The 25,713-nt window shown below is 43.8% G+C and overlaps 1 protein-coding gene across 1 annotated transcript in view; it reads right to left on the reverse strand.

The window, feature by feature from the left end:
- LOC115138350 (receptor-type tyrosine-protein phosphatase gamma-like) overlaps positions 1-25,713 on the reverse strand; it is a 263,743-nt gene that overhangs the window by 51,257 nt on the left and 186,773 nt on the right. The window contains exon 5 of the mRNA XM_029675127.2: positions 10,456-10,551. Within this exon, the coding sequence (XP_029530987.2) occupies positions 10,456-10,551 (96 nt within the window). The remainder of the gene's footprint in view (positions 1-10,455; positions 10,552-25,713) is intronic.

Here is a 25,713-nt window from a genome sequence, read left to right on the forward strand (position 1 = left end):
ATAGTGCACCCAAGGTTTAGAGTCTTTTATGGTACGCACGCACCTTCGATAAATGAGGCCCCAGGTCTCAGCCACCTCCGTTAACTCCCACTCTGATGTGTCGTAACCACCCACTGTCTTCCTCTGTTCCTCTGTTCGCACTCACTGTGTGAGGCATCGTACATCTACCACAATCCTTTGAGTTCTCTCCCACTGCACCTCTTTTCTTAAAAAAGAAAATCATGTTTTTGGCAGATGGCAAACCACAGAGAGCTCTGAATGACTGTATCTGCACTGGGGGTTTATTTAAGCAGAGCCATGCGCCAAATCTGCCTACCTAAGACAGCCCTCTGCCAAGAACGACAGAGGGAGAGAGATTGCTTCAAAGATAGAGACGGGGACGGGGGGGACGGGGGGGGGGGGTTAGGGAGAAAAAGAGAAAGGGAGGGAGGCAGAAAGAGAAAGATGGAGAGCGTGACCATGGGAATTATAGTTTCATTATTAATAATTGTCTGTTAAAGCCTGCAACTCTGTCCCCTGGGGACCTTCTCCATGGGGTTACATGCTGTGTCTGTTCCTACACGGCCCAGTACCATTGTACTGTACTGTGCTGTGGTACATGGCCAGTACCACAGCACAGTCCCTCTCCCCATGCAGGCAGTCTGACTCAGGCAAACGACACCATAGAGACACGGCAGAAAGACCAGGCCAGAGCCACATGACATCTCATCTTGCTATCATCCATCCAACAGCCCTGATGCACATGCATTTCCCTTCTCAGTGACATGAGTGCTAAAGAATAGCTGTGTGCTTACGGCTTTTGGACTTTTATTATATGTATTCCCACGTAAAAATGGCAACTCCGATCAATTAAGAGAAGCGTATTTTGCGGCGATATCAACTTAAAGTGCTCCATCTTGTTTCTGAGGATGGTGACGTCGGTGGCAGTCGATTCTTCAAGCTGACGAATGTCCCGCTGTAACCAAGGTGACTGGTGACAGAGAGAGGAAGCAGAGACAAAGTGTCTAGGCCGTCCCGCTTCATCAACAACTAGCCTGGCTGGAGGGCCAAAACCCGATTACAGTACCAGGCCTTGCCTCCTCCTCAATTCACTATTTAACGAATGGCTAACACCAACAAGTGCACAATTGTAGGAATTCCTTTTCTCTGTTAAAATCTGGAGCTCATTTCTCATTAAGGTTGAACTCTGCTGAACTGGTAGCAGCACTGTGACATTATAATTGAGATAATTGATACAGTGAGGAATGGAGAGTCACCTAAATGAAAGACAAAACACTCCTCCATCACCTAAAAGACACTGCCTCTCCTTAATGTACTGTACACCGTGGCTGAGTTAATCAGAAGTAAACTTCCTGTTACATTAGTAATGCTTGCTCCAGTAAGTATTAAACCTCTGAGAGCGATGCTGGGCCTGGGTCTGCTCTGCTCACACGTGTGTATCTGAATGAGCGTACGGTGAATCACTGAGCATGTAGACTGTAAATAAGCCAATAAAACTGTAATGATAGATGTTACTACCACAATCTATTTCAATCAAGGTGCGAGGGTGAGCCGTAAAGGCAATGGGAGCCGCTGCCCTGAGAGCTCACGTGAGCCGATAGGGACAATTTGTTCTGTATGGCAACCGACATCATTTAATTAATACGTGCTACAGCTAGAGGAGAACAATCTAATCACCACACACACACACACACACACACACACACACACACACACACACACACACACACACACACACACACACACACACACACACACACACGCTGACTGAGACACACGCACATTCACTGACAGCGATGTATACACACGCATACACAGGCAGAGATGTCCACACACATGAGCTCTCCTTGAAGGGGGTCAGTTGATTGATAAACGGCTTCAGTTATTAGAGCTAGGACGATAAACCGGAAATTACCGACAACTTGCTAACTCATACCGAAGAAATTTTGCATACATTTGAATTCGCAAGTTCACATACACTTTAGCCAAATACATTTGGCTAATAGTAGAGAGAATGATATAATTCAGCTTTTATTTCTTTCATCACATTCCCAGTGGGTCAGAAATGTACATACACTCAATTAGTATTTGGTAGCATTTCCTTTAAATTGTTTAACTTGAGTCAAATGTTTTGGGTAGCCTTCCACAAGCTTCCCACAATAATTTGGGTGAATTTTGTCCCATTCCTCTTGACAGAGCTGGTGTAACTGAGTGTAACTGAGTAGCCTCGTTCATTAGTGGGGGGAAATGAATGGAGACAAAGAAAATGCTGTCCCAGAAATCCAAGAACAATAACTGCCAAAGAAGGACGCTGTGTCAGTTGTTTGGGCTTATTTTGGTTTTAAACCTAGTGACAACGAGCAGGGTGAGGCAATGTGCTTGAACTGTAGCAAACACTCAAGGTAACAGAAGCAACGTTTCCTCCATTTGTAACACAACATGACGAATGCATGGCAAAGAAAAACTATGCCAACAAGCGTCATGACAATAATCGTTTGCACACACAACTCCCTATCCAACACACTCACCGATGGAATGAAATAACAGGTGCCATAACGTACCACATCGCAAAAGACACAGCCCCAAATTCAACAGTTGAACAAAGTGGGTTCAAGAAGATGGTTCACACTCTGGACAAGAAATACGAAATGCCACGTACAGGACAGCATCGGATCTGAAACAGGTGCACTATTTCACATCAACAATGGGAGCCCTATATGTCATTGACACTGCGCTACATCCATGTCGACTGGAAGCTGTGCAGCAGGTGCTAGCAGAGCAGACTGCCTACTTTCCAGAGGAACACACTGGGGAGATAATAGCCCAGGTCAGGGGTCAGGGGCCAGGGGCTGCAGGACTCGCTAGCAGCCTGGGATCAGCCAAAGGAGAAGCAGGTGTGCACCACAACAGATGGTGGGGCAAAAGTGGTGAAAGCCACCAACCTAAATGTATGGACAGGGCTGCAGTGTTGAGGCCATCTCGCCATCGGTATTTATTTTGAGCAAAAAGTCACAGGCCGACATTTTGATTGTGTTTGAAGCAAATAATACGCTGCTTTTAACAAACACCAATATACTAGTGGAGAAGAACTTGGTATGAAATACTTTTACATTTAAAATCAGAAATAAATGCATAACTAAATGAATGTTTAAAATACGGGTATTTTTCTGAAGCAGCATTATATCATCTTATAAATCATGTGCTGGGTCACCTGGTAACCAAACGTAGGATAATATATCATGCCAATTTCTTTGACATGGTGTAAAAATAGAGCTAATGGAGAGTAACTGTGCACCTCCCCCAAAATGTTTTTTATTGCAATATATCTTTTAGCACAAAATAATTGTCAATTTATCGCCCAGAACTAGTAGTTATTGTGTGTATTGATTTGTTCTCTGTAAACAGTGAGGCTGCTATTAGCCAGTAGACTGCCTTGATGTTGTGTGGATACGCAGCCTGGTGGGGTTGTGTAACTTGGCAGGAGAGGAGATGAGCTTTAAGGTTATCACCATAGAGGGAAGCCTCACTTTTGAACAGGATACCTCATCACGATAACCACCCCGAGTGATACATCCACTCTCCAGGTCTGCCAGATACTGGCTATCTGGCAATCAGTTTGGGGGCTCATTGTGTGTGTGTGTGTGTATGTGTGTTTGTGTGAAAATAAGTCTATCAATTTCTCTGTGCTCTGCATTCTACATTGGGCGTTGTTACAGTGGTTCCTCCTTTAAAAGTTGCTGCGTACTGCGGCGCAGCTTGCATAGTGCCGCAGAATTATATGTGTGAACCACTGATATCATTAATGCTAGTTAGTGCTAGTTTGACCACCAGAAGGCATCTTTGAGAAGCATTTGATAGCCTTCAATAGTGGCTGTACTAGAGAATGCGGGCACGCGGGAGACCGGGGTTCAATTCCCTGATGGGGAGGAAGGAGTAGGCTGTCCTTGTAAATAAGATTTTCTTCTTAACTAGTTGCTCCTACCCTCTACTTTTTTGAACATTTTGTTAAAAATCGCGCAACATTTCAGCGCCCTGCTACTCATGCCAGGAATATAGTACGTTCATATGGTTAGAATGTGTGTATAGGAAACCCTCGGACGTTTTTAAAACTGGTTAAATCACGACTGTGGCTATTACATAACGTGCGTTACATCGGAAAGCGCAGGAAAACCTGATCACAGAAAATGGAAATAAATATCCTTGCGCCACTTCCAGCAATTGTTAACAGTGAGCCGAATTAGATAAGACCGAGCATTCAACTCCCACAGCATCCCCATGCAGTCGAGTATCTTGTGAATTTAATCCTCTTTGATTCTTGGTTGAACCGAAAGAGGGGCACGACGTACCTCCGGTCTCCGCCCAGATCATTCCGGAAGAGCTCTCTCCTGAAATTTTTTCCAAGACGACAGCTAATGATATGTACATCGCCTACGGATGATTTTTATCGCTTATTAACGTTTACTAATACCTAAAGTAGCATTACAAACGTATTTCGAAGTGTTTTGTGAAAGTTTATCGTCTACTTTTTGAATTTAAAAAAAATGACGTTACGTTGTGAAATCGCTGTTTTTTTCGTTTATCACACAGTCTACATATAACGATATCTTGGCTTTATATGGCCCGATTTAATCGAAATAAAGACCCAATAGTGTTTATGGGACATCTAGGAGTGCCAACAAAGAAGATGGTGAAAGGTAATGACTGTTTTCTATTTTATTGTGCGGTTTGTGTAACGCCGAAATGCTAATTATTTTGTTTACGTCCCCTGCTGTGCTTTTCTGTTGTAGTGTATTGGTGCATGCTATCAGATAATAGCTTCTCATGCTGTCGCCGAAAAGCATTTTAAAAATCTGACTTGTTGCCTGGATTCACAACGAGTGTAGCTTTAATTTGATACCCTGCATGTGTATTTTAATGAACTTTTGAGTTTTAACTAATACTATTAGCATTTAGCGTAGCGCATTTGCATTTCCAGAGCTCTAGTTGGGACGCAAGCGTCCCAGGTAGAGGTAAGAGGTTAACTGACTTTCCTAGTTAAATAAAGGTTACACTAAGAGCATAACATTTCTACACCCTAATTTTCTAATTCTAGTCTAACCAATACCCAGACGGAGATTCAGTGAAAATAAAAATCTCATTGAATTATCAAGAGCAACCCCCGTTCTTGTCTCAGAGCAGCGCAAAACGGTGCTAAAATAGTTCACTTCAATATGCTTTCTAAATAAATAAGACCTACCTCACTTTATGGCTGCTGTCCCTGTACAGGCATCAACATCAGCGGAAATTTCAGAGTGACAACTAATAGTACTCGATACAACTCAAACTTTCATTAAAACACACATGCAGGGTACTCAATTAAAGCTACACTCGTTGTGAATCTAGCCAACATGTCAGCTTTTTTAAATGCTTTTCGGCGAAAGCATGAGAAGCTATTATCTGATAGCATGCAACCCCCGAAATACCCAAAGGGGACGTAAACAAAAGAATTAGCGTATCCGGCGCTACACAAAACGCAGAAATAAAATATAAAACATTCATTACCTTTGACGAGCTTCTTTGTTGGCACTCCTATATGTCCCATAAACATCACAATTGGGTCTTTTTTTTAATTAAATCCGTCCATGTATACCCAAAATGTCCATTTATGAAGCCCGTCTGATCCAGGAAAAAGCACCTTTCCAAAACGCAACGTCATTTTTTTTTATTAAAAAAGTTGCCTATAAACTTTGACAAAACACTTCAAACTACTTTTGTAATCCAACTTTAGGTATTAGTAAACGTTAATAATCGATCAAATTGATCACGGGGCGATCTGTATTCAATAGCAGCAGGTCTTGAAATCTTGGTCGATATTCTCTCTTCCAAAACTTCCTCCTGTGTACCCGATGACAGGAAGTGCCTATTCTTCATTTCACCAAGGATTAACTTCAACCCAATTGCCAAGACTGGCGACATGGTGTGGAAGCTGTAGGCATTGTAAACTGGGCCCTATCTATTTTGCCTTGCCATAGACAATTCAGAGACTGGCGGGGGATATTTTGTTTGTGTTTTTTGTGAACAGTTTTCCTTGGGAGTTTGCCTGCTACACACGTTCTGTTATAGTCACAGACATGATTTAACCAGTTTTAGAAACTTCAGAGTGTTTTCTATCCACACATACTAATCATATGCATATACTATGTTCCTGGCATCAGTAGCAGGACGTTGAAATTTTGCGCGATTTTTAACAAAAATCGGGAAAAATTCACAGCCTCTTTAAGAGGTTTTAACAGCACATTACTCAACACTAGTGAGACTCATGTCGCCTACAGTATATCATAAAATATGGCGTGACTCTCTGGCAATAATTACATACAGTATAGAGGATTGGAGGATATTTCTGTAATTCAGTGATATTTATTCCCGTAGTAATTCATTATGGATCCATAACTAAATAAACATTGGCATTTTGAAAGAGTATTATTTTATTAATGAAAGCATAAAGATGCCATTATTAGTTACATTATTTTAGTTTGAATGTGCAGACTGGCACTAAGAACAGCGGGAACGTTTCCCTTGTCAGCGCCACGATAAGTGCAATGCCCCTTAGTGTTGCCAGTGTGGCAGGGTAGGGGTCCACTACCCCCCCCCCCCCCCCCCTCCCTTCCTCATGCTCTCGGTCGGTCTTCTGTGCGCGGCTCTGCGGCCCATCCCCGTGCTCCCTGCCATCGTGCCTTGAACCTCGTGCACAGTTTCCATACATCTTAGCCAAATACATTACAAATCAAATTCCTTACATTAAATCCCAGTAAAAAATTCCCTGTCTTAGGTCACTTAGGATCACCGCTTTATTATAAGAGTGTGAAATATCAGAATAATAGTAGAGAGAATGATTTATTTCAGCTTTTATTTCTTTCATCACATTCCCAGTGGGTCAGAAGTTTACATACACTCAATTAGTATTTGGTAGGATTGCTTTTAAATTGTTTAACTTGGGTCAAACGTTTCGGGTAGCCTTCCACAAGCTTCCCACAATAAGGGTGAATTTTGGTCCGTTCCTCCTGACAGGGCTGGTGTAACTGAGTCAGGTTTGATGGCCACTCCAATACCTTGACTTTGTTGTCCTTAAGCCATTTTGCCACAACTTTGGAAGTATGCTTGGGGTCATTGTCCATTTGGAAGACCCATGAAGATGTTGCTTCAACATATCCACATAATTGAACTCCCTCATGAAGCCATCTATTTTGTGAAGTGCACTTGTCCCTCCTGTACCAAAAATCCCCACCACATGATGCTGCCACGCCCGTGCTTCACGGTTGGGATGGTGTTCTTCAGCAAGCCTCCCCCTTTTTCCTCTAAACATAATGATGGTCATTATGGCCAAATTTTTGTTTCATCAGACCAGAGGACATTTCTACAAAAAGTACTATCTTTATCCCCATGTGCAGTTGCAAACCGTAGTCTGGCTTTTTTGTGGAGGTTTTGGAGCAGTGGCTTCTTCCTTGATGAGCGGCCTTTTCATGTCGATATAGGACTTGTTTTACTGTGGATATAGATACTTTTGTACCTGTTTCTTCCAAGATCTTCACAAGGTCCTTTGCTGTTCTGGGATTGATTTGCACTTTTTGCACCAAAGTACGTTCACCTCTAGGAGACAGAACACGTCTCCTTCCTGAGTGGTATGATGGCTGCGTGGTCCCATGGTGTTTACTCTTGCGTACTATTGTTTGTACAGAACGTGGTACCTTCAGGCGTTTGGAAATTGCTCCCAAGGATGAACAAGACTTGTGGAGGTCTACAATTTTTTTTCTGAGGTCTTGCCTGATTTCTTTTGATTTCCCCATGATGTCAAACAATTATTGGAAAAATTACTTGTGTCATGCACAAAGTAGATGTCCTAACCGACTTGCCAAAACTATAGTTTGTTAACAAGAAATGTGTGGAGTGGTTGAAAAACGAGTTTTAATGACTCTAACCTAAGTGTATGTAAACTTCTGACTTCCACTGTATATTGTTCGGCTAAAAACAGGGTTAATAATATATCTGTGAGAATATCCAACAGGCTTTTATATAATTTTTAATTAATATAATAATAATAATAGCTTTGTTTAAAAAACAACACTATTTTGGAGATGATTTTGTTTTCAAATCATGTAAACTGAGTGAGAAAAAGGCCATTCTTGAACATGGGGTGAGAAATTGTTGCTATTTTGTAAATAAAGCCAGTTGGTTATTTAGAATGATTTATTTCTGTTTTTAGAGGGAGAGAAACCAAACACCTACAATCATCTCATGGGTCTCCCAGTCGAGGGCAGCACAGGTATTAAACCAGCATCTGTAACAACACAGCTTGCACTGCTATGCAGTGTCTTAGACCGTTGCACCACTCAGGCGCTGTACAACGTGACCGGTCAGGAGTGGCCTACAGTACTACAGTAAGAGCAAAATAATCCTAACAACAAAATAAAATAATTAAAACCTTAGTGTAACAACAGTTTAGGTAAGTAACACTGAAGTTGTGCACATTTATCAGTTTATCAGTCCATTTAGGTTTACATCACCCATTCATTGTCAGTTACAGACATAGTAGGACCCAAAAGCATAATCAGTGCTCTAACTTCCCCTTGCACTGGTCTGGAGCAATGTAGTGGTGACACAGGGTACCGTACTAAACCACAAATGACCTCTAAGTCACGTGGCGTAAGCGCACAATTTCTGAAGGAGGAACCACTGTACATGCCGTGTACACATGCACACACATGGCCCCCACGCACGCAAGTGTAGGTTACTGCTTGAGAGAGTAGAAAGTGTTTGAGTTAGAGTAGATCAAAGATTGAAAAATGCCATTATAAAAAGTACACCCACACATACTCACATTTGCATTAGAACAAAAGCATAGATGGAATCTCTGGAGATCCATACAGTATGCATCTGCCTAGTTATTGCGGTCACAGCTTCACTTCAACCTCTGAGGTCTAGAGATTGAATGATCTGATTCTTCATGGAATAAGAAGGTGGGGGGGTTGCAGTGCTTGGTGGGAGAGAGGGGAGGGAGACAGAGAGAGAGAGAGAGAGAGAGAGAGAGAGAGAGAGAGAGAGAGAGAGAGAGAGAGCAGAAGTAAGAGAGGAGAGAGAGGAGAGGAGCGAGAGAGACAAAGGGAGAGGTTGAGAGAGAGAGAGCAAGGGAGAGGGGGAGAGAGAGAGAGAGATGGAGAGCGAGAGAGAGGGAGAGCGAAGGAGGGCATGGGAGAGGGAGAGAGAGAGACGGAAAGCGAGAGAGAGCAAGGGAGAGGGGGAGAGAGATATAGAAGTAGAGCGAGGGAGAGCAAGGGAGAGGGGGAGAGAGAAAGAGACAGAGAGCGAGAGAGAGCAAGGGAGAGGGGGAGAGAGAGAGACGGAGAGTGAGAGAGAGCCAGGGAGAGGGGGAGAGAGAGAGACGGAGGGCGAGAGAGAGGAAGGAAGAGGGGGAGAGAGATAGATGGAGAGCGAGAGAGAGCAAGGGAGAGTGGGAGAGCAGAAGACAGAATCATTGTAATTCAATGAACGTAAAGAATGGCCAATCTGGACCCAAGAGAGAGGACTGGAGGACTATGCAAACGTGGGCGAGTGTGTATGTCTCTCGGTGTGTGTAAGGGAGTATTAAAGGAGAGGTAATGGACCAAGTAAAAGCCCACTTACGCAATCGATGGCATCAAATGAACTTTTAATCATGGCAATTCAGTGTGATGGAGTTGACCATGACCCTGCCCACTGCTAGCTCAACAGAGCCACCCGCCAGCACACTCAGGCCAGCCAACGCTTATATCTCCACTTAAGACAATACAGCCTGATACAGTCGCAGTTCCAGACAAACACAGTGCTCACTGCAAACACTTAGACAACAAAATGAACACTTTTTTCCCCCAGCTGTGATGGTAAAGCAGTAATGTCGTGTTTCACTTCTGGTATTGGGCATTGATTTAGTCAGTGTGTTGTTCCATGCCCCTTATAGAGTGCTGTTAGGTTCTGACAAACAGAACGGACAACTAGACAAAGCTCAAACCAAGTTTATTCACCCACTGGGTCACACAGCTGCAAAGACATGTTTACAGAAGCACATATATTTTTTACCCTCCTACTAGGCAGAGTCTCCTCCTTGAACATCTAGACAGCCCATACATATCTGTTGCTAGGCAGGAACCTAGGTGGTGTGTTTGTAATAGAACTCTTCTTTGTCACTCCATCTGACCTGACCTCGGCCCACATTCCTCACTCCTCCCTCATCCACGGCTATCCAACCGTATCAGTGACTGAAACCAGACTGTTACCCTTTGGCCCTCTCCATAGGGTCACTTAACAATAACATTATACATGTAAAGTACTTCTAGTATACGAACATGAATAAGAATATATTCCAGGCTAGAATACAACAGTGCTAGAGGGTCATGTCAAAACCCTCTGTTTGAAAAGCCTAAAAGATGAGAGAGATGTTCTCACCTGAAAGAAGACCGACATCGCTGCAATGATCCTCTTCTGCCGCATGGCAGCACTGAGGCTGTCAAAGTCATCCGAGTTATACATGTAGATCTGCATCTGAGAGGGAGAGAGAATGGGACAAAGAGAGGGAGGGAGAGAATGGGACAAAGAGAGGGAGAGAGAATGGGACAAAGAGAGGGAGAGAGAGAATGGGACAAAGAGAGGGAGGGAGAGAATGGGACAAAGAGAGGGAGAGAGAGAATGGGACAAAGAGAGGGAGAGAGAATGGGACAAAGAGAGGGAGAGAGAATGGGACAAACAGAGGGAGAGAGAGAATGTGACAAAGAGAGGGAGAGAGAATGTGACAAAGAGAGGGAGAGAGAATGTGACAAATAGAGGGAGAGAGAGAATGGGACAAAGAGAGGGAGAGAGAATGGGACAGAGGGAGAGAGAGAATGGGACAAAGAGAGGGAGAGAGAGAATGAGACAGAGAGAGAGACAGAGAGAGAGAGAGAGAGAGAGAGAGAGAGACAAAGAGAGGGAGAGAGAATGGGACAAAGAGAGGGAGAGAGAATGGGACAAAGAGAGGGAGAGAGAATGGGACAAAGAGAGGGAGAGAGAGAATGGGACAAAGAGAGGGAGAGAGAGAATGGGACAAAGAGAGGGAGAGAGAATGGGACAGAGAGAGGGAAAGAGAATGGGACAAAGAGAGGGAGAGAGAAAATGGGACAAAGAGAAGGAGAGAGAGAGAATGGGACAGAGAGAGGGAGAGAGAGAATGGGACAGAGAGAGGGAGAGAGAGAATGGGACAGAGAGAGGGAGAGAGTATGAATGAAAGTGTTAGGCATCCATCTGTAAAACTTCCACCTCTCTCAAGGAACAGCTTGGATCTCCAAATTGCATCATTTATGACCATGTCTGCAAAGCCACAGCACATAAAAATGGGAGTGTGTTCTGCTCTCTGACTTCTCTCTCCTCTGTGGGGTTTCTCTGAATTCTTGAATTATACACAGGCCTGCTCTGTTTACAGCCAGCATGAAGTCGTAAGGTCATACATTGGTTATAGAATAGTTTTCTCCCATAGCGCTGCATAAAAAAACACCCTGCATGGTCCTCAATATGTTGTCCACTCTGCTCTCACTGATCCACACAGATCTACAGGACTAGTACTGTAGCTTAAAAAGCCTGCACAAACAGCTCTCTCCAGACTGGAAGGGTGTACAGTTAGACTCAGAGTTAGAGCCCCCTTTAATTGTATCTCTCTCTCTTTCATAAACACATGCAGACATAAAGCACAGGCAACATGGTCCATCAGACCGGTTGTCATGGTGATGTGCAGCATGCAAAACTCACATGCAGTTGCACACACACACACACGCAGACACACATCCAGGCGGGCGGGCTTAAGAACGTAGCGTGTGTCCTGTTCTGAGATAAAGGGTTTTTAATCAGGGAAAAGAGATCCCTCAGCGTCTCCTAAAGTCCTCAGGGAAGGATCAGCTCCGTCAAACGCAACACAGCTACACCACTACATCCTCAACACCAGGATCTGTGTGGTGTGGGTTTCAGATGGAAAATACAAAAGCCACAGAGACACACACTGCATCATCATCAACTGTGCGTCACAGAATCAGAATCATCAATAAATCAAGTGTGGGGGTGGTGGGACGTGGGACGTGGGTATGTGTGTGTACGAGAGAGAGGGGGAGTGAAGATTGGTGCTTCACTGTAGGGTGACAGGCTTTGTGTGTGTACAAACACTCAGTGTATAGAACATTAGGAACACCTTCATAATATTGAGTTCCATCCCCGTTTGCCCTCAGAACAGCCTCAATTCGTCGGGACATGGTTTCTACAAGGTATCGAAAGCGTTCCACAGGGATGCTGGCCCATATTGACTCCAATGCTTCCCACAGTTTTGTCAAGCTGGCTGGATGTCCTTTGGGTAATGGACCACTCTTGATACACACGGGAAACTGTTGAGCATGAAAAACCCAGCAGCTTTGCAGTTCTTGACACAAACCGGTGTGCCTGGCACCTACTACCATACCCCGTTCAAAGGCACTTAAATATTTTGTCTTGTCCATTCACCCCCTGAATAGCACATATACACTATCCATGTCTCAATTGTCTCAAGGCTTAAAAATCCTTCTTTAACCTGACTCATCCCCTTCATCTACACTGACTAAAGTGGATTTCACAAGTGACATCAATAAGGGACCATAGCTTTCACCTAGATTCACCTCGTCAGTCTATGTCATGGAAAGAGCAGGTGTCCTTAATGTTTTGTACACTCAATGTACATGTATCAGCCTGGCAAAACGGAAAATATTTCATCCCTATTGTTTAAGATGAGAAGTTAAATGCAATACCTCAATAAAGCAAGACACACACACACACACACACACACACACACACACACACACACACACACACACACACACACACACACACACACACACACACACACACACACACACACACAGCAGGCCCGTCTCTCATTCCTCACTGTATCTCCTGTCAAGGTGAAGCTCCATTCTTCTGGAGAGTGTTTGTTTGTGTGCGTGTGGGTGTGCGTGTGCGTGTGTGTGTGTGTGCGTGCGTGTGTGTGTGTGCATGCTGTGTAATGAAACCCATTTCCTGGCACTTTCTCATATGATCAATATTGTCAATATTATTCCAGTTGCATTTTCCACGCTGCTGTAATCCTTACACAAAGCAGCACAACCTCCTGTGATCTATTTCAGGTATTCTGTGGGTTCCTAACATACAGTTTACATACACTTAGTTTGGAGTCCTTAAAACTCATTATTCAACCACTCCAAAAACTTCTTGTTAACAAACTATATATATATATATATATATATATATATATATATATATATATATATATATATATATATATAGTCGGTTAGGACATCTACTTTGTGCATGATACAAGTAATTTTTCCAACAATTGTTTACAGGCAGATTATTTCACTTAAAATTCACTATATCACAATTCCAGTGGGTCAGAAGTTTACATACACTAAGTTGACTTGCCTTTAAACAGCTTGGAAAATGACAGAAATTATGTCATGGCTTTAGAAGTTTCTGAAAGGCTAATTCGCATAATTTGAGTCAATTGGAGGTGTACCTGTGGATGTATTTCAAGGCCTACCTTCAAACTCAGTGCCTCTTTGCTTGACATCATGGGAATATCAAACGAAATCAGCCAAGACCTTAGCAAAAGAAATGGAGACCTCCACAAGTTTGGTTCATCCTTGGGAGCAATTTCCAAATGCCTGAATGTACCATGTTCATCTGTACAAACAATAGTACGCAAGTACAAACACCATGGCACCACGCAGTTGTCACACCGCTCAGGAAGGAGATGCGTTGTGTCTCCAAGAGATGAACGTACTTTGGTGCGAAAAGTGCAAATCAATAATCCCAGAACAACAGCAAAGGACCTTGTGAAGATGCTGGAGGAAACAGGTACAAAGGTATCTATATCCACAGTAAAACGAGTCCTATATCGACATAACGTGAAAGGCCGCTCAGCAAGGAAGAAGGCACTGCTCCAAACCCGCCATTAAAAAAGCCAGACTACGGTTTGCAACTGCAAATGGGAACAAAGATGGTACTTTTTGGAGAAATGTCTGGTCTGATGAAACAAAAATAGAACTGTTTGGCCATAATGACCATCGTTATGTTTGGTGGAAAAATGGGGAGGTTTGCAAGCCGAAGAACACCATCCCAACCGTGAAGCGCTGGGGTGGCAGCATCATGTTGTGGGGGTGCTTTGCTGCAGGAGGGACTGGTGCACTTCACAATATAGATGGCATGATGAGGGAGGGAAATTATATGGATATATTGAAGCAACATCTCAAGACATCAGTTAGAAGTTCAAGCTTGATCGGAAATGGGTCTTCCAAATGGACAATGACCCCAAGCATACTTCCAAAGTTGTGGCAAAATGGCGTAAGGACAACAAAGTCAAGGTATTGTGGCCATCACAAAGCCCTGACCTCAATCCTGTAGAAAATTTGTAGGCAGAACTGAAAAAGCGTGTGTGAGCAAGGAGGCCTACAAACCTTACTCAGTTACACCAGCCCTGTCAGGAGGAATGGGCCAAAATTCACCCAACATTGTGGGAAGCTTGTGGAAGGCTACCCAAAACGTCTGACCCAAGTTAAACAATTTAAAGGCAATGCTAATCAAATACTAATTGAATGTATGTAAACCTCTGACCCACTGGGAATGTGATGAAAGAAATAAAAGCTGAAATAAATCATGATGTCACGACTCCCACTGAAGGTGGCTCGCCTGCCTGTTCGGGCGGCGCTCGGCGGTCTACTAGCCGCTACCGATCCCTTTTCCTTTTCTGTTCCTTTGGTCTTATTGGTTGCACCTGTCTCTTATTTTGGTTCTTGATTTATGTCTATTTAAGCCTGTTAGGTCTATGTTTGTGCGGGATTGTTCCTCTGTTAGGATGTGGATGTGCATTTATATTTTATTTTCTCCAGACTGTTTGGGTCCTGGGTTTGGGTCCTGTGTTTGGGCCGGTCAGTTTTATGCGCCTAGTGTTTTGGCGTGACCGTTTGTACCGGAATAAAATACGATTGCCCGAACCCTCTGCTCTCTGCGCCTGACTCCAAACCCACTACTCCTAGAAGACGTGACACATTTATCTCTACTATTATTCTGACATTCACATTCTTAAAACAAAGTGATCCTAAGTGACCTAAGATGGAATTTTTACTAGGATTAAATGTCAGGAATTGTGAATAACTGAGTTGAAATGTATTTTGCCAAGGTGTATGTAGACTCCCGACTTCAACTGTAGATCCCATAGTAAAGCATGTGTTCAAACGGAACCCTAACACCATCAGCTTCTTCTGTCAGATAATAATTGATGGCAACAGCGGCATTGCAGCTCTACAGTACACACGCACACACACACACACACACACACACACACACACACACACACACACACACACACACACACAACACACACACACACACACACAAAGAGAGTACTAGCTAAGTCAGTGTCCTTTCATAGAGTGAAAGCAGGTTGCATGGCGGGGTCTTACATATTATAACCTCTCCGTATCGAGGGCTGTGGATCACTGGTCGCTTTGCATTCAGCCCAGAAGAGAAGTGGCAGGTGGGGACACTTTCTCCATACTCATGTCAGATAAACAGAAAAAAGACTTTACACACTGCACACCGAACACGAGAGCACCTCAGCAACCAGGGTAGACTATTATTGTGCTGCATGTTTGACTGGAGCATTATGTGCTGTGTTGTGGGTCACAGTGTGATTCACATGACGATGAGAGATTCTGGAGAGCTTCAAGAGCTTGTTCAGTTGAATCAGGGCTAGAAAAAAAGCCTGCACACCCTGTTATTCACCAGGAATAGCACTAGTGACCATGGGTTTAGCAGCAGTATAGAGAGTATGAGAGAACACGGAACATAGAGTATACAGTGTGACCAGGTACAGAGTGTCACCAGTATATCATCCCACTGAAGGGCAGACCTGACATCCTATGGTGCCAGCAATGCCATGCTCTTTTCACTTCAATGTCACCCCTGTGTCATCATTATGCAGTCCCAGGCTGCAGATAAGTCATGGAATATGAGGCGTATATACACACACACACACACATGCACACAGATACACACACACAAACACATAATAAACCACAACACAAACAAAGGAACCAGGGGACTGGTTGTTGACATTCCTGACTGAATGCAAACGTGTTGAAATGAAAGGTCTTTTCCCCTCTGAGTTCCCAGAAAAGCTTGGACAAATATGCACAGGCTTATGGAGAGCAAGCAGCTTTGTATTAGGCCTGTCTCCTATTCACATGAGTGAGTGTGAGTGTGAGTGTGTGTGTGTGTGTGTGTGTGTGACAGACAGACAGACAGACAGACAGACAGACAGACAGACAGACAGACAGACAGACAGACAGACAGACAGACAGACAGACAGACAGACAGACAGACAGACAGACAGACAGACAGACAGACAGACAGACAGACAGACAGACAGACAGACAGACAGACAGACAGAGTAAGATGTGATCCCAGGCTCGATTATCACAGGTCACTGTGAGTTGTTACAGACCACAGGTCCCCTCACTCATATCAATACCATATGGGTTTACTGAAACTCACAGGGAGCGTCACAGCAGGGGATAGGGAGGAACAGCAGTCATGGAGCATGACAATGCAGAGGGAAATACAATGATAAACAAATATATACTCTGTAAATCTTCATTCCTGCCCTGCATAAATCCTTTCCTAACCTTAAGAAAAGGAGCAACCACAACATAATATTATTTTCACCCAGAAAGCAAAGAATGGACATTACATATTCATTTCCCATTGTGAGCAGAAAAACACCCACTACACTATCATTCCAATACCACGATGCCAGAGAGAAGGAGAGATGTATTGACTGGTAAACAATGACAGACACGAAACACACACACACACACACACACACAGCGAAGAGAACACTGGGACCTCCGACCTGCACACCGAAATCAACAGCTAAGAAAAACAACCTGGGTAGAAGACAACTATAATTCTTGAGAGAGGAAAGGGAAGGACAGGGGAGGAATCATGCCTTGTTTCATGGCCTTAGGGGGTCTGTAACACCATTTCTCCATTCCTGTAGCTTAAAAACAGGGTAGGCAGAGCACGGTAAAACAAGGACGCTCCATCTCAACTCCAAACAACCCGCCGCTCCACACGGGATCCAACATCACAAATCTCAAAAGTTAGAACAGCAGCCAGACCCCCGGAGATGGTCGGAGATGGTTTGAACATGCTAACTACCAGAGCAGGGTCACGGTCACGCAAAAAAACACCCCCTCCTCTCACGCCGTCTGGGACTGATAGAACAGCTCCTCTGAAGATGGAACATTCCTCAGACAGAAACAATCAGCATCTCCCCTCACATCAAAGGCCCGGGGAGAGGAAGTGACCTGGCCCACTCATCATTATAGCCAATCAGCTGGCTTCCTAAACTGTGCTGACCGCGGGCCAGGGCTGGCCAACCATTTGTGCCCGTCCTTGCGCCCAGGGATATAAACATATTGACCATACATCTTCATTCAGCGCATCTTAATGACGTTAACCAATTAGTTTCCTCCAGGTTTCATTTCCTCTTTGTACTGGCTCAGAGTGGATTCATAGCTCAGCACACCCTCTCACCGGTGAGTGACTCCCAGAGCAAAGCAGTAATTATTCAGATTATAACTAATAACCTCGTCAATTACAAAGGCCCTATCCGGGGGAATTATGGCATTGTTGTGAGAACAAATATCAATCAATCAATGTATTTATATAGCCCTTTTTACAACAGCAGTTGCCACCAAGTGCTTCTACAGAAACCCAGAGAGCAAGCAATGCAGATGTAGAAGCACGGTGGCTAGGAAAAACTCCCTAGAAAGACAGGAACCTAGAAAGAAACCTATAGAGGAACTAAATAAAACACATCGAAGCATATCATTTGTATCACACAAAGTTTCATGTTTGGGTGTCGGTATCCGTTGGGAGCATCCGATGTATGTGATTATTGTGGTTATGGTGTACATGCTGCGACCGGGTCTTATTCTAGCAATATATTCTAACAATTCTATATTTGACTTCTCTGCTCAATCATTGGGCCAACTGATAAAGCATGTACACGCACCCACGCAAGTGCAGACACACACCTATATCCATACAATATGTATACCACATTATAAGTGTACACCCACTCACAAAAACAAATATGTTATACAGTACTGTACTCCAGTGGTGCCCAACCTTTATCGGTTACTGCACCACCAACTGAATTCTGCTCTGCCTGATGTACCCCTGAAGTACCCCCTCATGTGCATTTTACCAGTAGGCCTATGGTCTCATGAGTCTTCTCAAGTACCCCCTGTGGATAGACCAAGTACCCCCAGGGGTCCTAGTACCCTGGTTGGGGAACCAGCTCTGTACTCTATGTATTCATATCTTGCATGAGAGCGAGGAAAACATTTACCCAACATTAATGGGCCTATGCGATTAATCATGAGGGCTTTGCAGGTGGCATGTTAATGTATCCTCTGTGTGGCCTCTCAGGGGTTTGAGTAAGTGCCAATGGTAGGCCTGGCCCCTCCATCTCTCACTATGCTGGCTTTGACTGACAGGCTGCGTTTATCCACCTCCACACTTTATCCTTTAGAACAACAGCCATCAATGTGAAGGAAGGAGGGAGATAAACGAGTGGCCAGAGCCCTGGGAGCGCTTCCCAAAGATTTCCCATCCATCTAGCCAACACACCCATGCAAACACGCATGCACACGTCCCCCTCCCCTCTTCTCCACCCCTCAATCTCTCCAACCTTTTCTCCCTCTGCTTGTGTCTGACAGCACAGCCCAATTTGCCCCTTTCTCCAGCACAAACGAGACAATTCAAGTCTTTGCTACTTACTGAGGGGATAGCACATCCTGTGAATCCAACAGACACATCTGAAAATGTTTTATAGAGTTTACGGACCACTTGGAGAGAGAAAAAAAACGTGTGAGCGGCTAAGGGCACGTTCTAGGCACATAGCGCTTGACACGATTAATATAAATGGTAATAACACCACACAGGCTCAGAGCTTCTGAAGACTGAGGAGAGAGAGAAGAGGACAAAGGGAGAGAGAGAGAGAAAGGACACCAAGAAGAGATGGGAAAGGAGAAAGAAGAGGACAAGCCCATTTCACATAAACCAAGCATGTCTGCTGTGTAGACAGGTGGAATGTTTACTCAGAGCATGTCCTACATGCTGAAAAGACAAAATGCAGTGAGGCATGAGTGTGATTTATCTGCCAAACTGTGGAAGGAATATTAATCATGGCTGTGCACCAGTGTGTACTGTATGTTCTGTATATGGCAGCTCCTATCCTGCCCTACACTGAGGAGACTGAGCAGCCAGCATGCTGAGATTCAACCTCACATCTACTTCTGTCACAATGCTATGTCAGCCCAAGGCCCAGAAAGACAGGGGGAGGAGATAGAGAAAGAGCGCTGGGACGAGGGTGGAAGAGAGTGTGGGACACAGATGGAAAGAGGGAGGGGAACAGAGATGGAAGGAGTGTTTTTGAATGGTCCCCTAGTTCTGAGATAAAGAGATAAATAATGAGGCTGATAGAGACTGGGGATTCTGATAATGAGACAGAACGAGACATGGTGGTGTCTCCCATGGTCTGAAAATTACACCACTGCTAGGTGTGTGTGTGTGTGTGTGTGTGTGTGTGTGTGTGTGTGTGTGCGTGTGTGTGTGTGTTTGTATAGGGAGGGGGTATTTTCTCTGCAAATAGTACTGAAATATTAATATGGACAATCTGGCTCATTAAGAAAGAGATAGTGGCCTACTTGAGCTTGACAAAAACAAACAGACTTCCTTCAAAGACGTAAAACTGACTCGTGGTGCTAAAAGCTAAACAGGCTCATCAAATATCTAATGAGCTTGACTGCTGAAAGAGAGTTAACACAGAAACCACTGGTTCTAAAGCCATATAATAGAACAAGGTGACATTGTTCCATGTTCTGTTTGGAGGGCCATCTGCTCTTCACTGACGTTAGGGCCGTTATCCCTGAAGCACACATCACACAAGTCACATGTATCATACACATGTCCTACAGTGGTAAAAAGAAGAAGAAAGTGTTGCAATGTTTGGTCTGACAGAAAAAAAATACAGTAGCCTCTGTGTTCTTCCACTTTGAAGTGGATACAAAGTTGGAGCTGTGTCCCTCCTGAGGTGCACCAAGACTGGGAAGTGCTCTGCGATATCACCCGCTGGGACCATGGAAGATCTGAGGCTGAATCACAAGCCTTGTGCTGGGAAGTAACCAACGACAGACAGACAGGATGTATTTCACTATGTGTCCTTGTTGGGGCGAGAGCACATCAAGGATATGTTTTGATGCTGTGCTTGATACTGCCTGAGCTCTCCAATGGGATTTCGGACATGGCTGAGCTCTCCAATGGGATTTCGGACATGGCTGAGCTCTCCAATGGGATTTAGGATATGGCTGAGCTCTCCAATGGGATTTCGGACATGGCTGAGCTCTCCAATGGGATTTAGGATATGGCTGAGCTCTCCAATGGGATTTAGGACATGGCTGAGCTCTCCAATGGGATTTAGGACATGGCTGAGCTCTCCATGGGGGTTAAGACCTGGGTCTGTTCAATTCTCACAAATGGATGTCCATCAAAAAGGTCATGTGTAGCCTACTATAGGCACCTGTGGCACCAAAGCTACCTCTCATCTCCCTCACTACAATTTGTACAATACAGGACCACTAGCTGGGATATTAAACATGTTTGGTGTGTGGAGCCCTTTGCAATCTGTCTTAAAACCCAATTGAAATGCATTACATGAGAAACGTTAGAAGGTTGGTCCCTCATTTTTCAATTTCGGGGGTATTGCTTTCTCATAAAATCTGGAAAATATTGCTTTTGAGAAAACAAAAAGCGGAAGCCTGTATCCGAAACGAGATTACTAAAAATGGTATCAAGCCAGCCCAGAACTGGGACAACATCTATTTGCCCTCTAGGTACAGTAGCATTGGGCTTTTAAAGAATGGTTGTGTTTTTCTGTGTCACTGAGGACAGGCCAGGAAATATAACATTATGTTAGGAATTGCACGCCTTCCTATCCAGAGGGAGGCCAATCATAAATAAAATAGAGAGAAAGAAAAAAAAGGACCTCAGCATGGCAGTCATCAGTTATCTTTGAAGGTTTAATGGAATGTAGCTGCCAAGAAAGGGAGCGAGAGAGAGGGAGCGAGAGAAAGAGAGATAGATATATAGAAATAGTGTGTGAAAGGGAGCGAGAGAGAGAGAAAGAAGGAGAAGAGAAATAGAGGAGAGGGATACGAAAAGAGATAGAGAGAGGCCCAGCATGACAGTAAATAAGAATACCACTTAGGCTATTCCCTCTCTCTGAATCCAACCAAAATAATACTAACGGTTGAAAATGATCATATTTTGACTTTGATATCACTGTGCAAGACTTTCGGATATAGTCAATGTACGTTCTCGAATTAGCACAGAGATACTGAGAATCTGAACACGGTGAGTCTGGGACTCCAGTACCCTACTCGTCACTCAAGTGCTTCACTATTTATCTCACTGCTATAAAACCTCTCAGTCCACTAAAACCGTAGCTCCAAGCCGACTGGTCGATCCTCCACTCTTTCTCTCACTTTCTCAACAATAAAGCCATTGTTCTTAATTTCCTCTTTGGACATCTTGTTCAGCTTCCTCTCCCTGACATGCGTTTTTATTGCCATGTCACTCATTTCCTCTGACTGGACATTACACAGACAGCAGATTGCCACTCCCGAAGCCTGGCATAGACTGCACACCATTTGTATGATTGTATGCGCACACACGCACAAACCTAAACACACAAACAAATCTTAGTAATTATATAGCCATGTGCAGTATCATAGGCTTCTGTGTTGCCAAGATGTGGAAGGGTTCTAGCATAACTGAAGCGTGGGCATTCTGGCAAGGTTACACTAAATGTGTTCAGAGTATCCACGGGCACTGAAAATAGAACCAGCGTACCGATCAATATCTATCCCTACATGTTAGCATTACCGTAGCAGGATCTAGATTTGTAGTGTTCCATTGTCTTACAGTGCTGGTGAGCTTCAAGCAAACAGAGTTGGATGAGAGAAGAGGGGAATAAAAGGTGAATAGCACACTATGCTCATGCTTAAGTTCAAGGTCAGAATACACAGAGAGAAAAGTGCATAAAAAGAGAAATAAGTTCCATTTATGCGTGCTTAACTCAGGTCGGAATCGGGCCCGAGGTAATTTCTGTTTCCCCCACTGTGAAAAGGTTAGACGGAAATAAAATCTCTTATCTTTGATACCTTCAGCACCATAGTGGGTGTGTATCAGAGTGTGTGTGTGTGTGTGTGTGCCTTTCACCTCCCTTGCCACACATTGTGTGTTAATTTAGTGGCTGTTTTATCTAAGCAGGTGGGTAAAGACTATCACAGCTGGATCTGGGGCCCACAGACTCATCCCCTCATCCCTCCTTCCTCTCGTTTATCATGACCAGCCTGGGGAGGAGGAGGAGGAGCAAGGAGGAAGAGGGTGGGAAAAGGAGGAAGAGGCTAGGCCAGGTTAGGCTGGATAGAATGGAAAGCTTAGCACCTCAGTGAGACTGAGATAGCAGTGAAATCACTTGATCCAAGGTGCCAACAGGGCATGGAACACTCTCCTCTAACCACCTTACAACACGGGAGCAGATGTGTGATATTACAGTTGGAGGACTTCCTCTCTGAACAGAGAGCTGTCCCTGCAATGAAAGATACTGTAATAACTTAATGTGAGGTCATTCTGACATTGTGTTAAACCTAGTTTTGAACGCGACTGTTGCAGTAGAGAGAGAGACAGAGAGAGAGATTGAGAAATTGTATCATTTATGCTGCTGCTCTTTGCTTTTCACAAAAGTAGCATGTGTAGCTTGTTTTTATTGTTGGCCAATCATAAGTCATCAAAGAGACAATAGGCTACAGTCATAGAAACTCTGTGAGGGGCAAAAGTTAGAGATATCTAATCAGTTAAAGAAAGATAGGCTACAATGATCAAGAGCCAACAGGTAGGTTGCTACTTTATATTCTGAATGGAAAAGTTGTTGTTTTGTAACTGTGTAGGACGAGAAAGTGCATTCAGCCTCTATTAGCCTAGCTAGCTAGCTTAACTAGCTTCTCCCGGTTTGATGCTGTCAAGACAGGTACTACGTCATCATATTGTATGATAAATAACCTAGCTATGGCAGCTATAGTCTACTATAGCACGAGTCGGCTTGGTTGGTTGCTGTCTCCAGTCTCTCCCTCCCTCCCTCCTCCCTGTTCCGTGTCACTCGCTCACACTCACAGCAGCCTAAACACACAGCATTTCCCCTGCTAGAGCATCACCTCGCTCTACCTCCTCTCGTTTGCGTTTTTATCAGCTCCTAGCTTAAAAATGTAATTTTGTTCTCCTCTCTCACTTGGATCGGAATGGATCTGGATCTGACCAGGTCTATACGTAACGGGTCTAGTTGTCCACAGGTCTCTATATTTTAATAATAAATGTATGCATATCGGGTCCAGATGTGATAGCCTCAGGTCCATTTTGGAACAGGTCCAACTATTTGAACCCTGAAGGCCTCTAACTCCATGCATCATTTATTTATGAAGCCAAATATTTCTGGAATGCATTCAGGGACTGAGGGTAGGGATGTGATAGTTGCATCAGATATGAGTGTTGTTCAGTACGAGCAGGTAAGACACAGTAGTTGACAGATATACACTGCCAGTCAAAAGTTTGGACACACCTACTTATTCAAGGGTTTTTCTTTATTTGAAAAAATATATATATTGTAGAAAAATAGCGAAGGCATCAAAACTATGAAATAACACATATGGAATCATGTAGTAACCAACAAAAGGTTAAACAAATCAAAATATATTTTAGATTTTAGATTCTTCAAAGTAGCCACACTTTGCCTTGATGACAGCTTTGTACACTCTCTCAACCAGCTTCACCTGGAATGCTTTTCCAACAGTCTTGAAGAAGTTCCCAGATATGCTGAGCACTTGCTGGCTGCTTTTCCTTCACTATGCGGTCCAACTCATCTCAAACCATCTCAATTGGGTTTGGTGATTGGGTTGGGTGATTGGGGAGGATAGGTAATTTGATGCAGCATTCCATCACTCTCCTTCTTGGTCAAATAGTCCTTACACAGCCTGGAGGTGTGTTGGGTCGTTGTCCTGTTGAAAAACAAGTGATAGTCCCACTAAGCGTTTCGCTGCAGAATGCTGTGGTAGTCATGTTGTTTAAGTGTGCCTTAAATTCTAAATAAATCACAGACTCTTACCAGCAAAGCACCATCACACCTCCTCCTCCATGATTTACGGTGGAAATCACACGTGGAGATCATCCGTTCACCTACTCTGCATCTCACAAAGACACAAAAATCTCAAATTTGGACTCATCCGACCAAAGGACAGATTTCCAAGGGTCTAATGTCCATTCCTCATGTTTTTTTCCCTCTTCTTCTTAGTGGTGTCCTTTAGTAGTGGTTTATTTGTAGCAATTAGAAGGCCTGATTCACGCAGTCTTCTCTGAACAGTTGATGTTGAGATGTGTCTGTTACTTGATCTCTGTGAAGCATTTATTTGGGGTGCAATATTTGAGGCTGGTAACTCTAATGAACTTTCCTCTGCAGCAGAGGTAACTCTGGGTCTTCCTTTCCTTTGGCGGTCCTCATGAGAGCCAGTTTCATCAAAGCTCTTGATGGTTTTTGCGACTGCAGTTGAAGAAACTTTCAAAGTTCTTGACATTTTCCGGATTGACTGACCTTCATGTCTTAAAGTAATGATGGACTTTCGTTTCTGTTTGCTTATTTGAGCTGTTCTTCCCGTAATATGGAATTGTTATTTTACCAAATAGGGCTGTCTTCTGTATACACCCCTACCTCTCCTTCTTGGGAAGCAAAAGTCATTCCGCTCCCTAAGAATATTAAAGCCCACTTTACTGGCTCAAATAGCTTACTGTAACCAACGCTTAGTAAACTTTTGGAAAAAAATGGTGTTTGACCAGATACAATGCTATTTTACAGTAAACAAATTGACAACAAACTTGCAGCATGCTTATGGGGAAGGCCACTCAACAAGCACAGCACTTACACAAATGACTGATGATTGGCTGAGAGAAATTGATGATAAAAAGATTGTGGGGGCTGTCATGTTAGACTTGAGTGGGGCTTTTGACATTATCGATCATAGTCTGCTGCTGGCAAAACGTATGTGTTACGGCTACATTCCCTGCTATATTGTGGATAAAGAGTTACCTATCTAACAGAACACAGAGGGTGTTCTTTAATGGAAGCCTCTCCAACATAATCCAATTAGAAACAGGAATTCCCCAGGGCAGCTGTCTAGTAGAACCCTTTTTCAATCTTTACTAATGAATTGCCACTGGCGTTGAGGAAAGCCAGAGTGTCTATGCATGCAGATGACTCAACACTATACATGTCAACTACTACAGTGACTTAAAGGACTGCAACACTTAACAAAGAGTTGCAGTTAGTTTCAGAGTGGGTGGCAAGGAATAAGTTAGTCCTAAATATTTCTAAAACTAAAAGCATTGTATTTGGGACAAATCATTCACTCAACCCTAAACCCCAACTACATCTTGTAATAAATAATGTGGTAATTGAGCAAGTTGAGGTGACTAAACTGCTTG

The sequence above is a fragment of the Oncorhynchus nerka genome, linkage group LG2, assembly GCF_034236695.1.
Source record: "Oncorhynchus nerka isolate Pitt River linkage group LG2, Oner_Uvic_2.0, whole genome shotgun sequence".
In the NCBI taxonomy this organism is placed as follows: Eukaryota; Metazoa; Chordata; class Actinopteri; order Salmoniformes; family Salmonidae; genus Oncorhynchus; species Oncorhynchus nerka.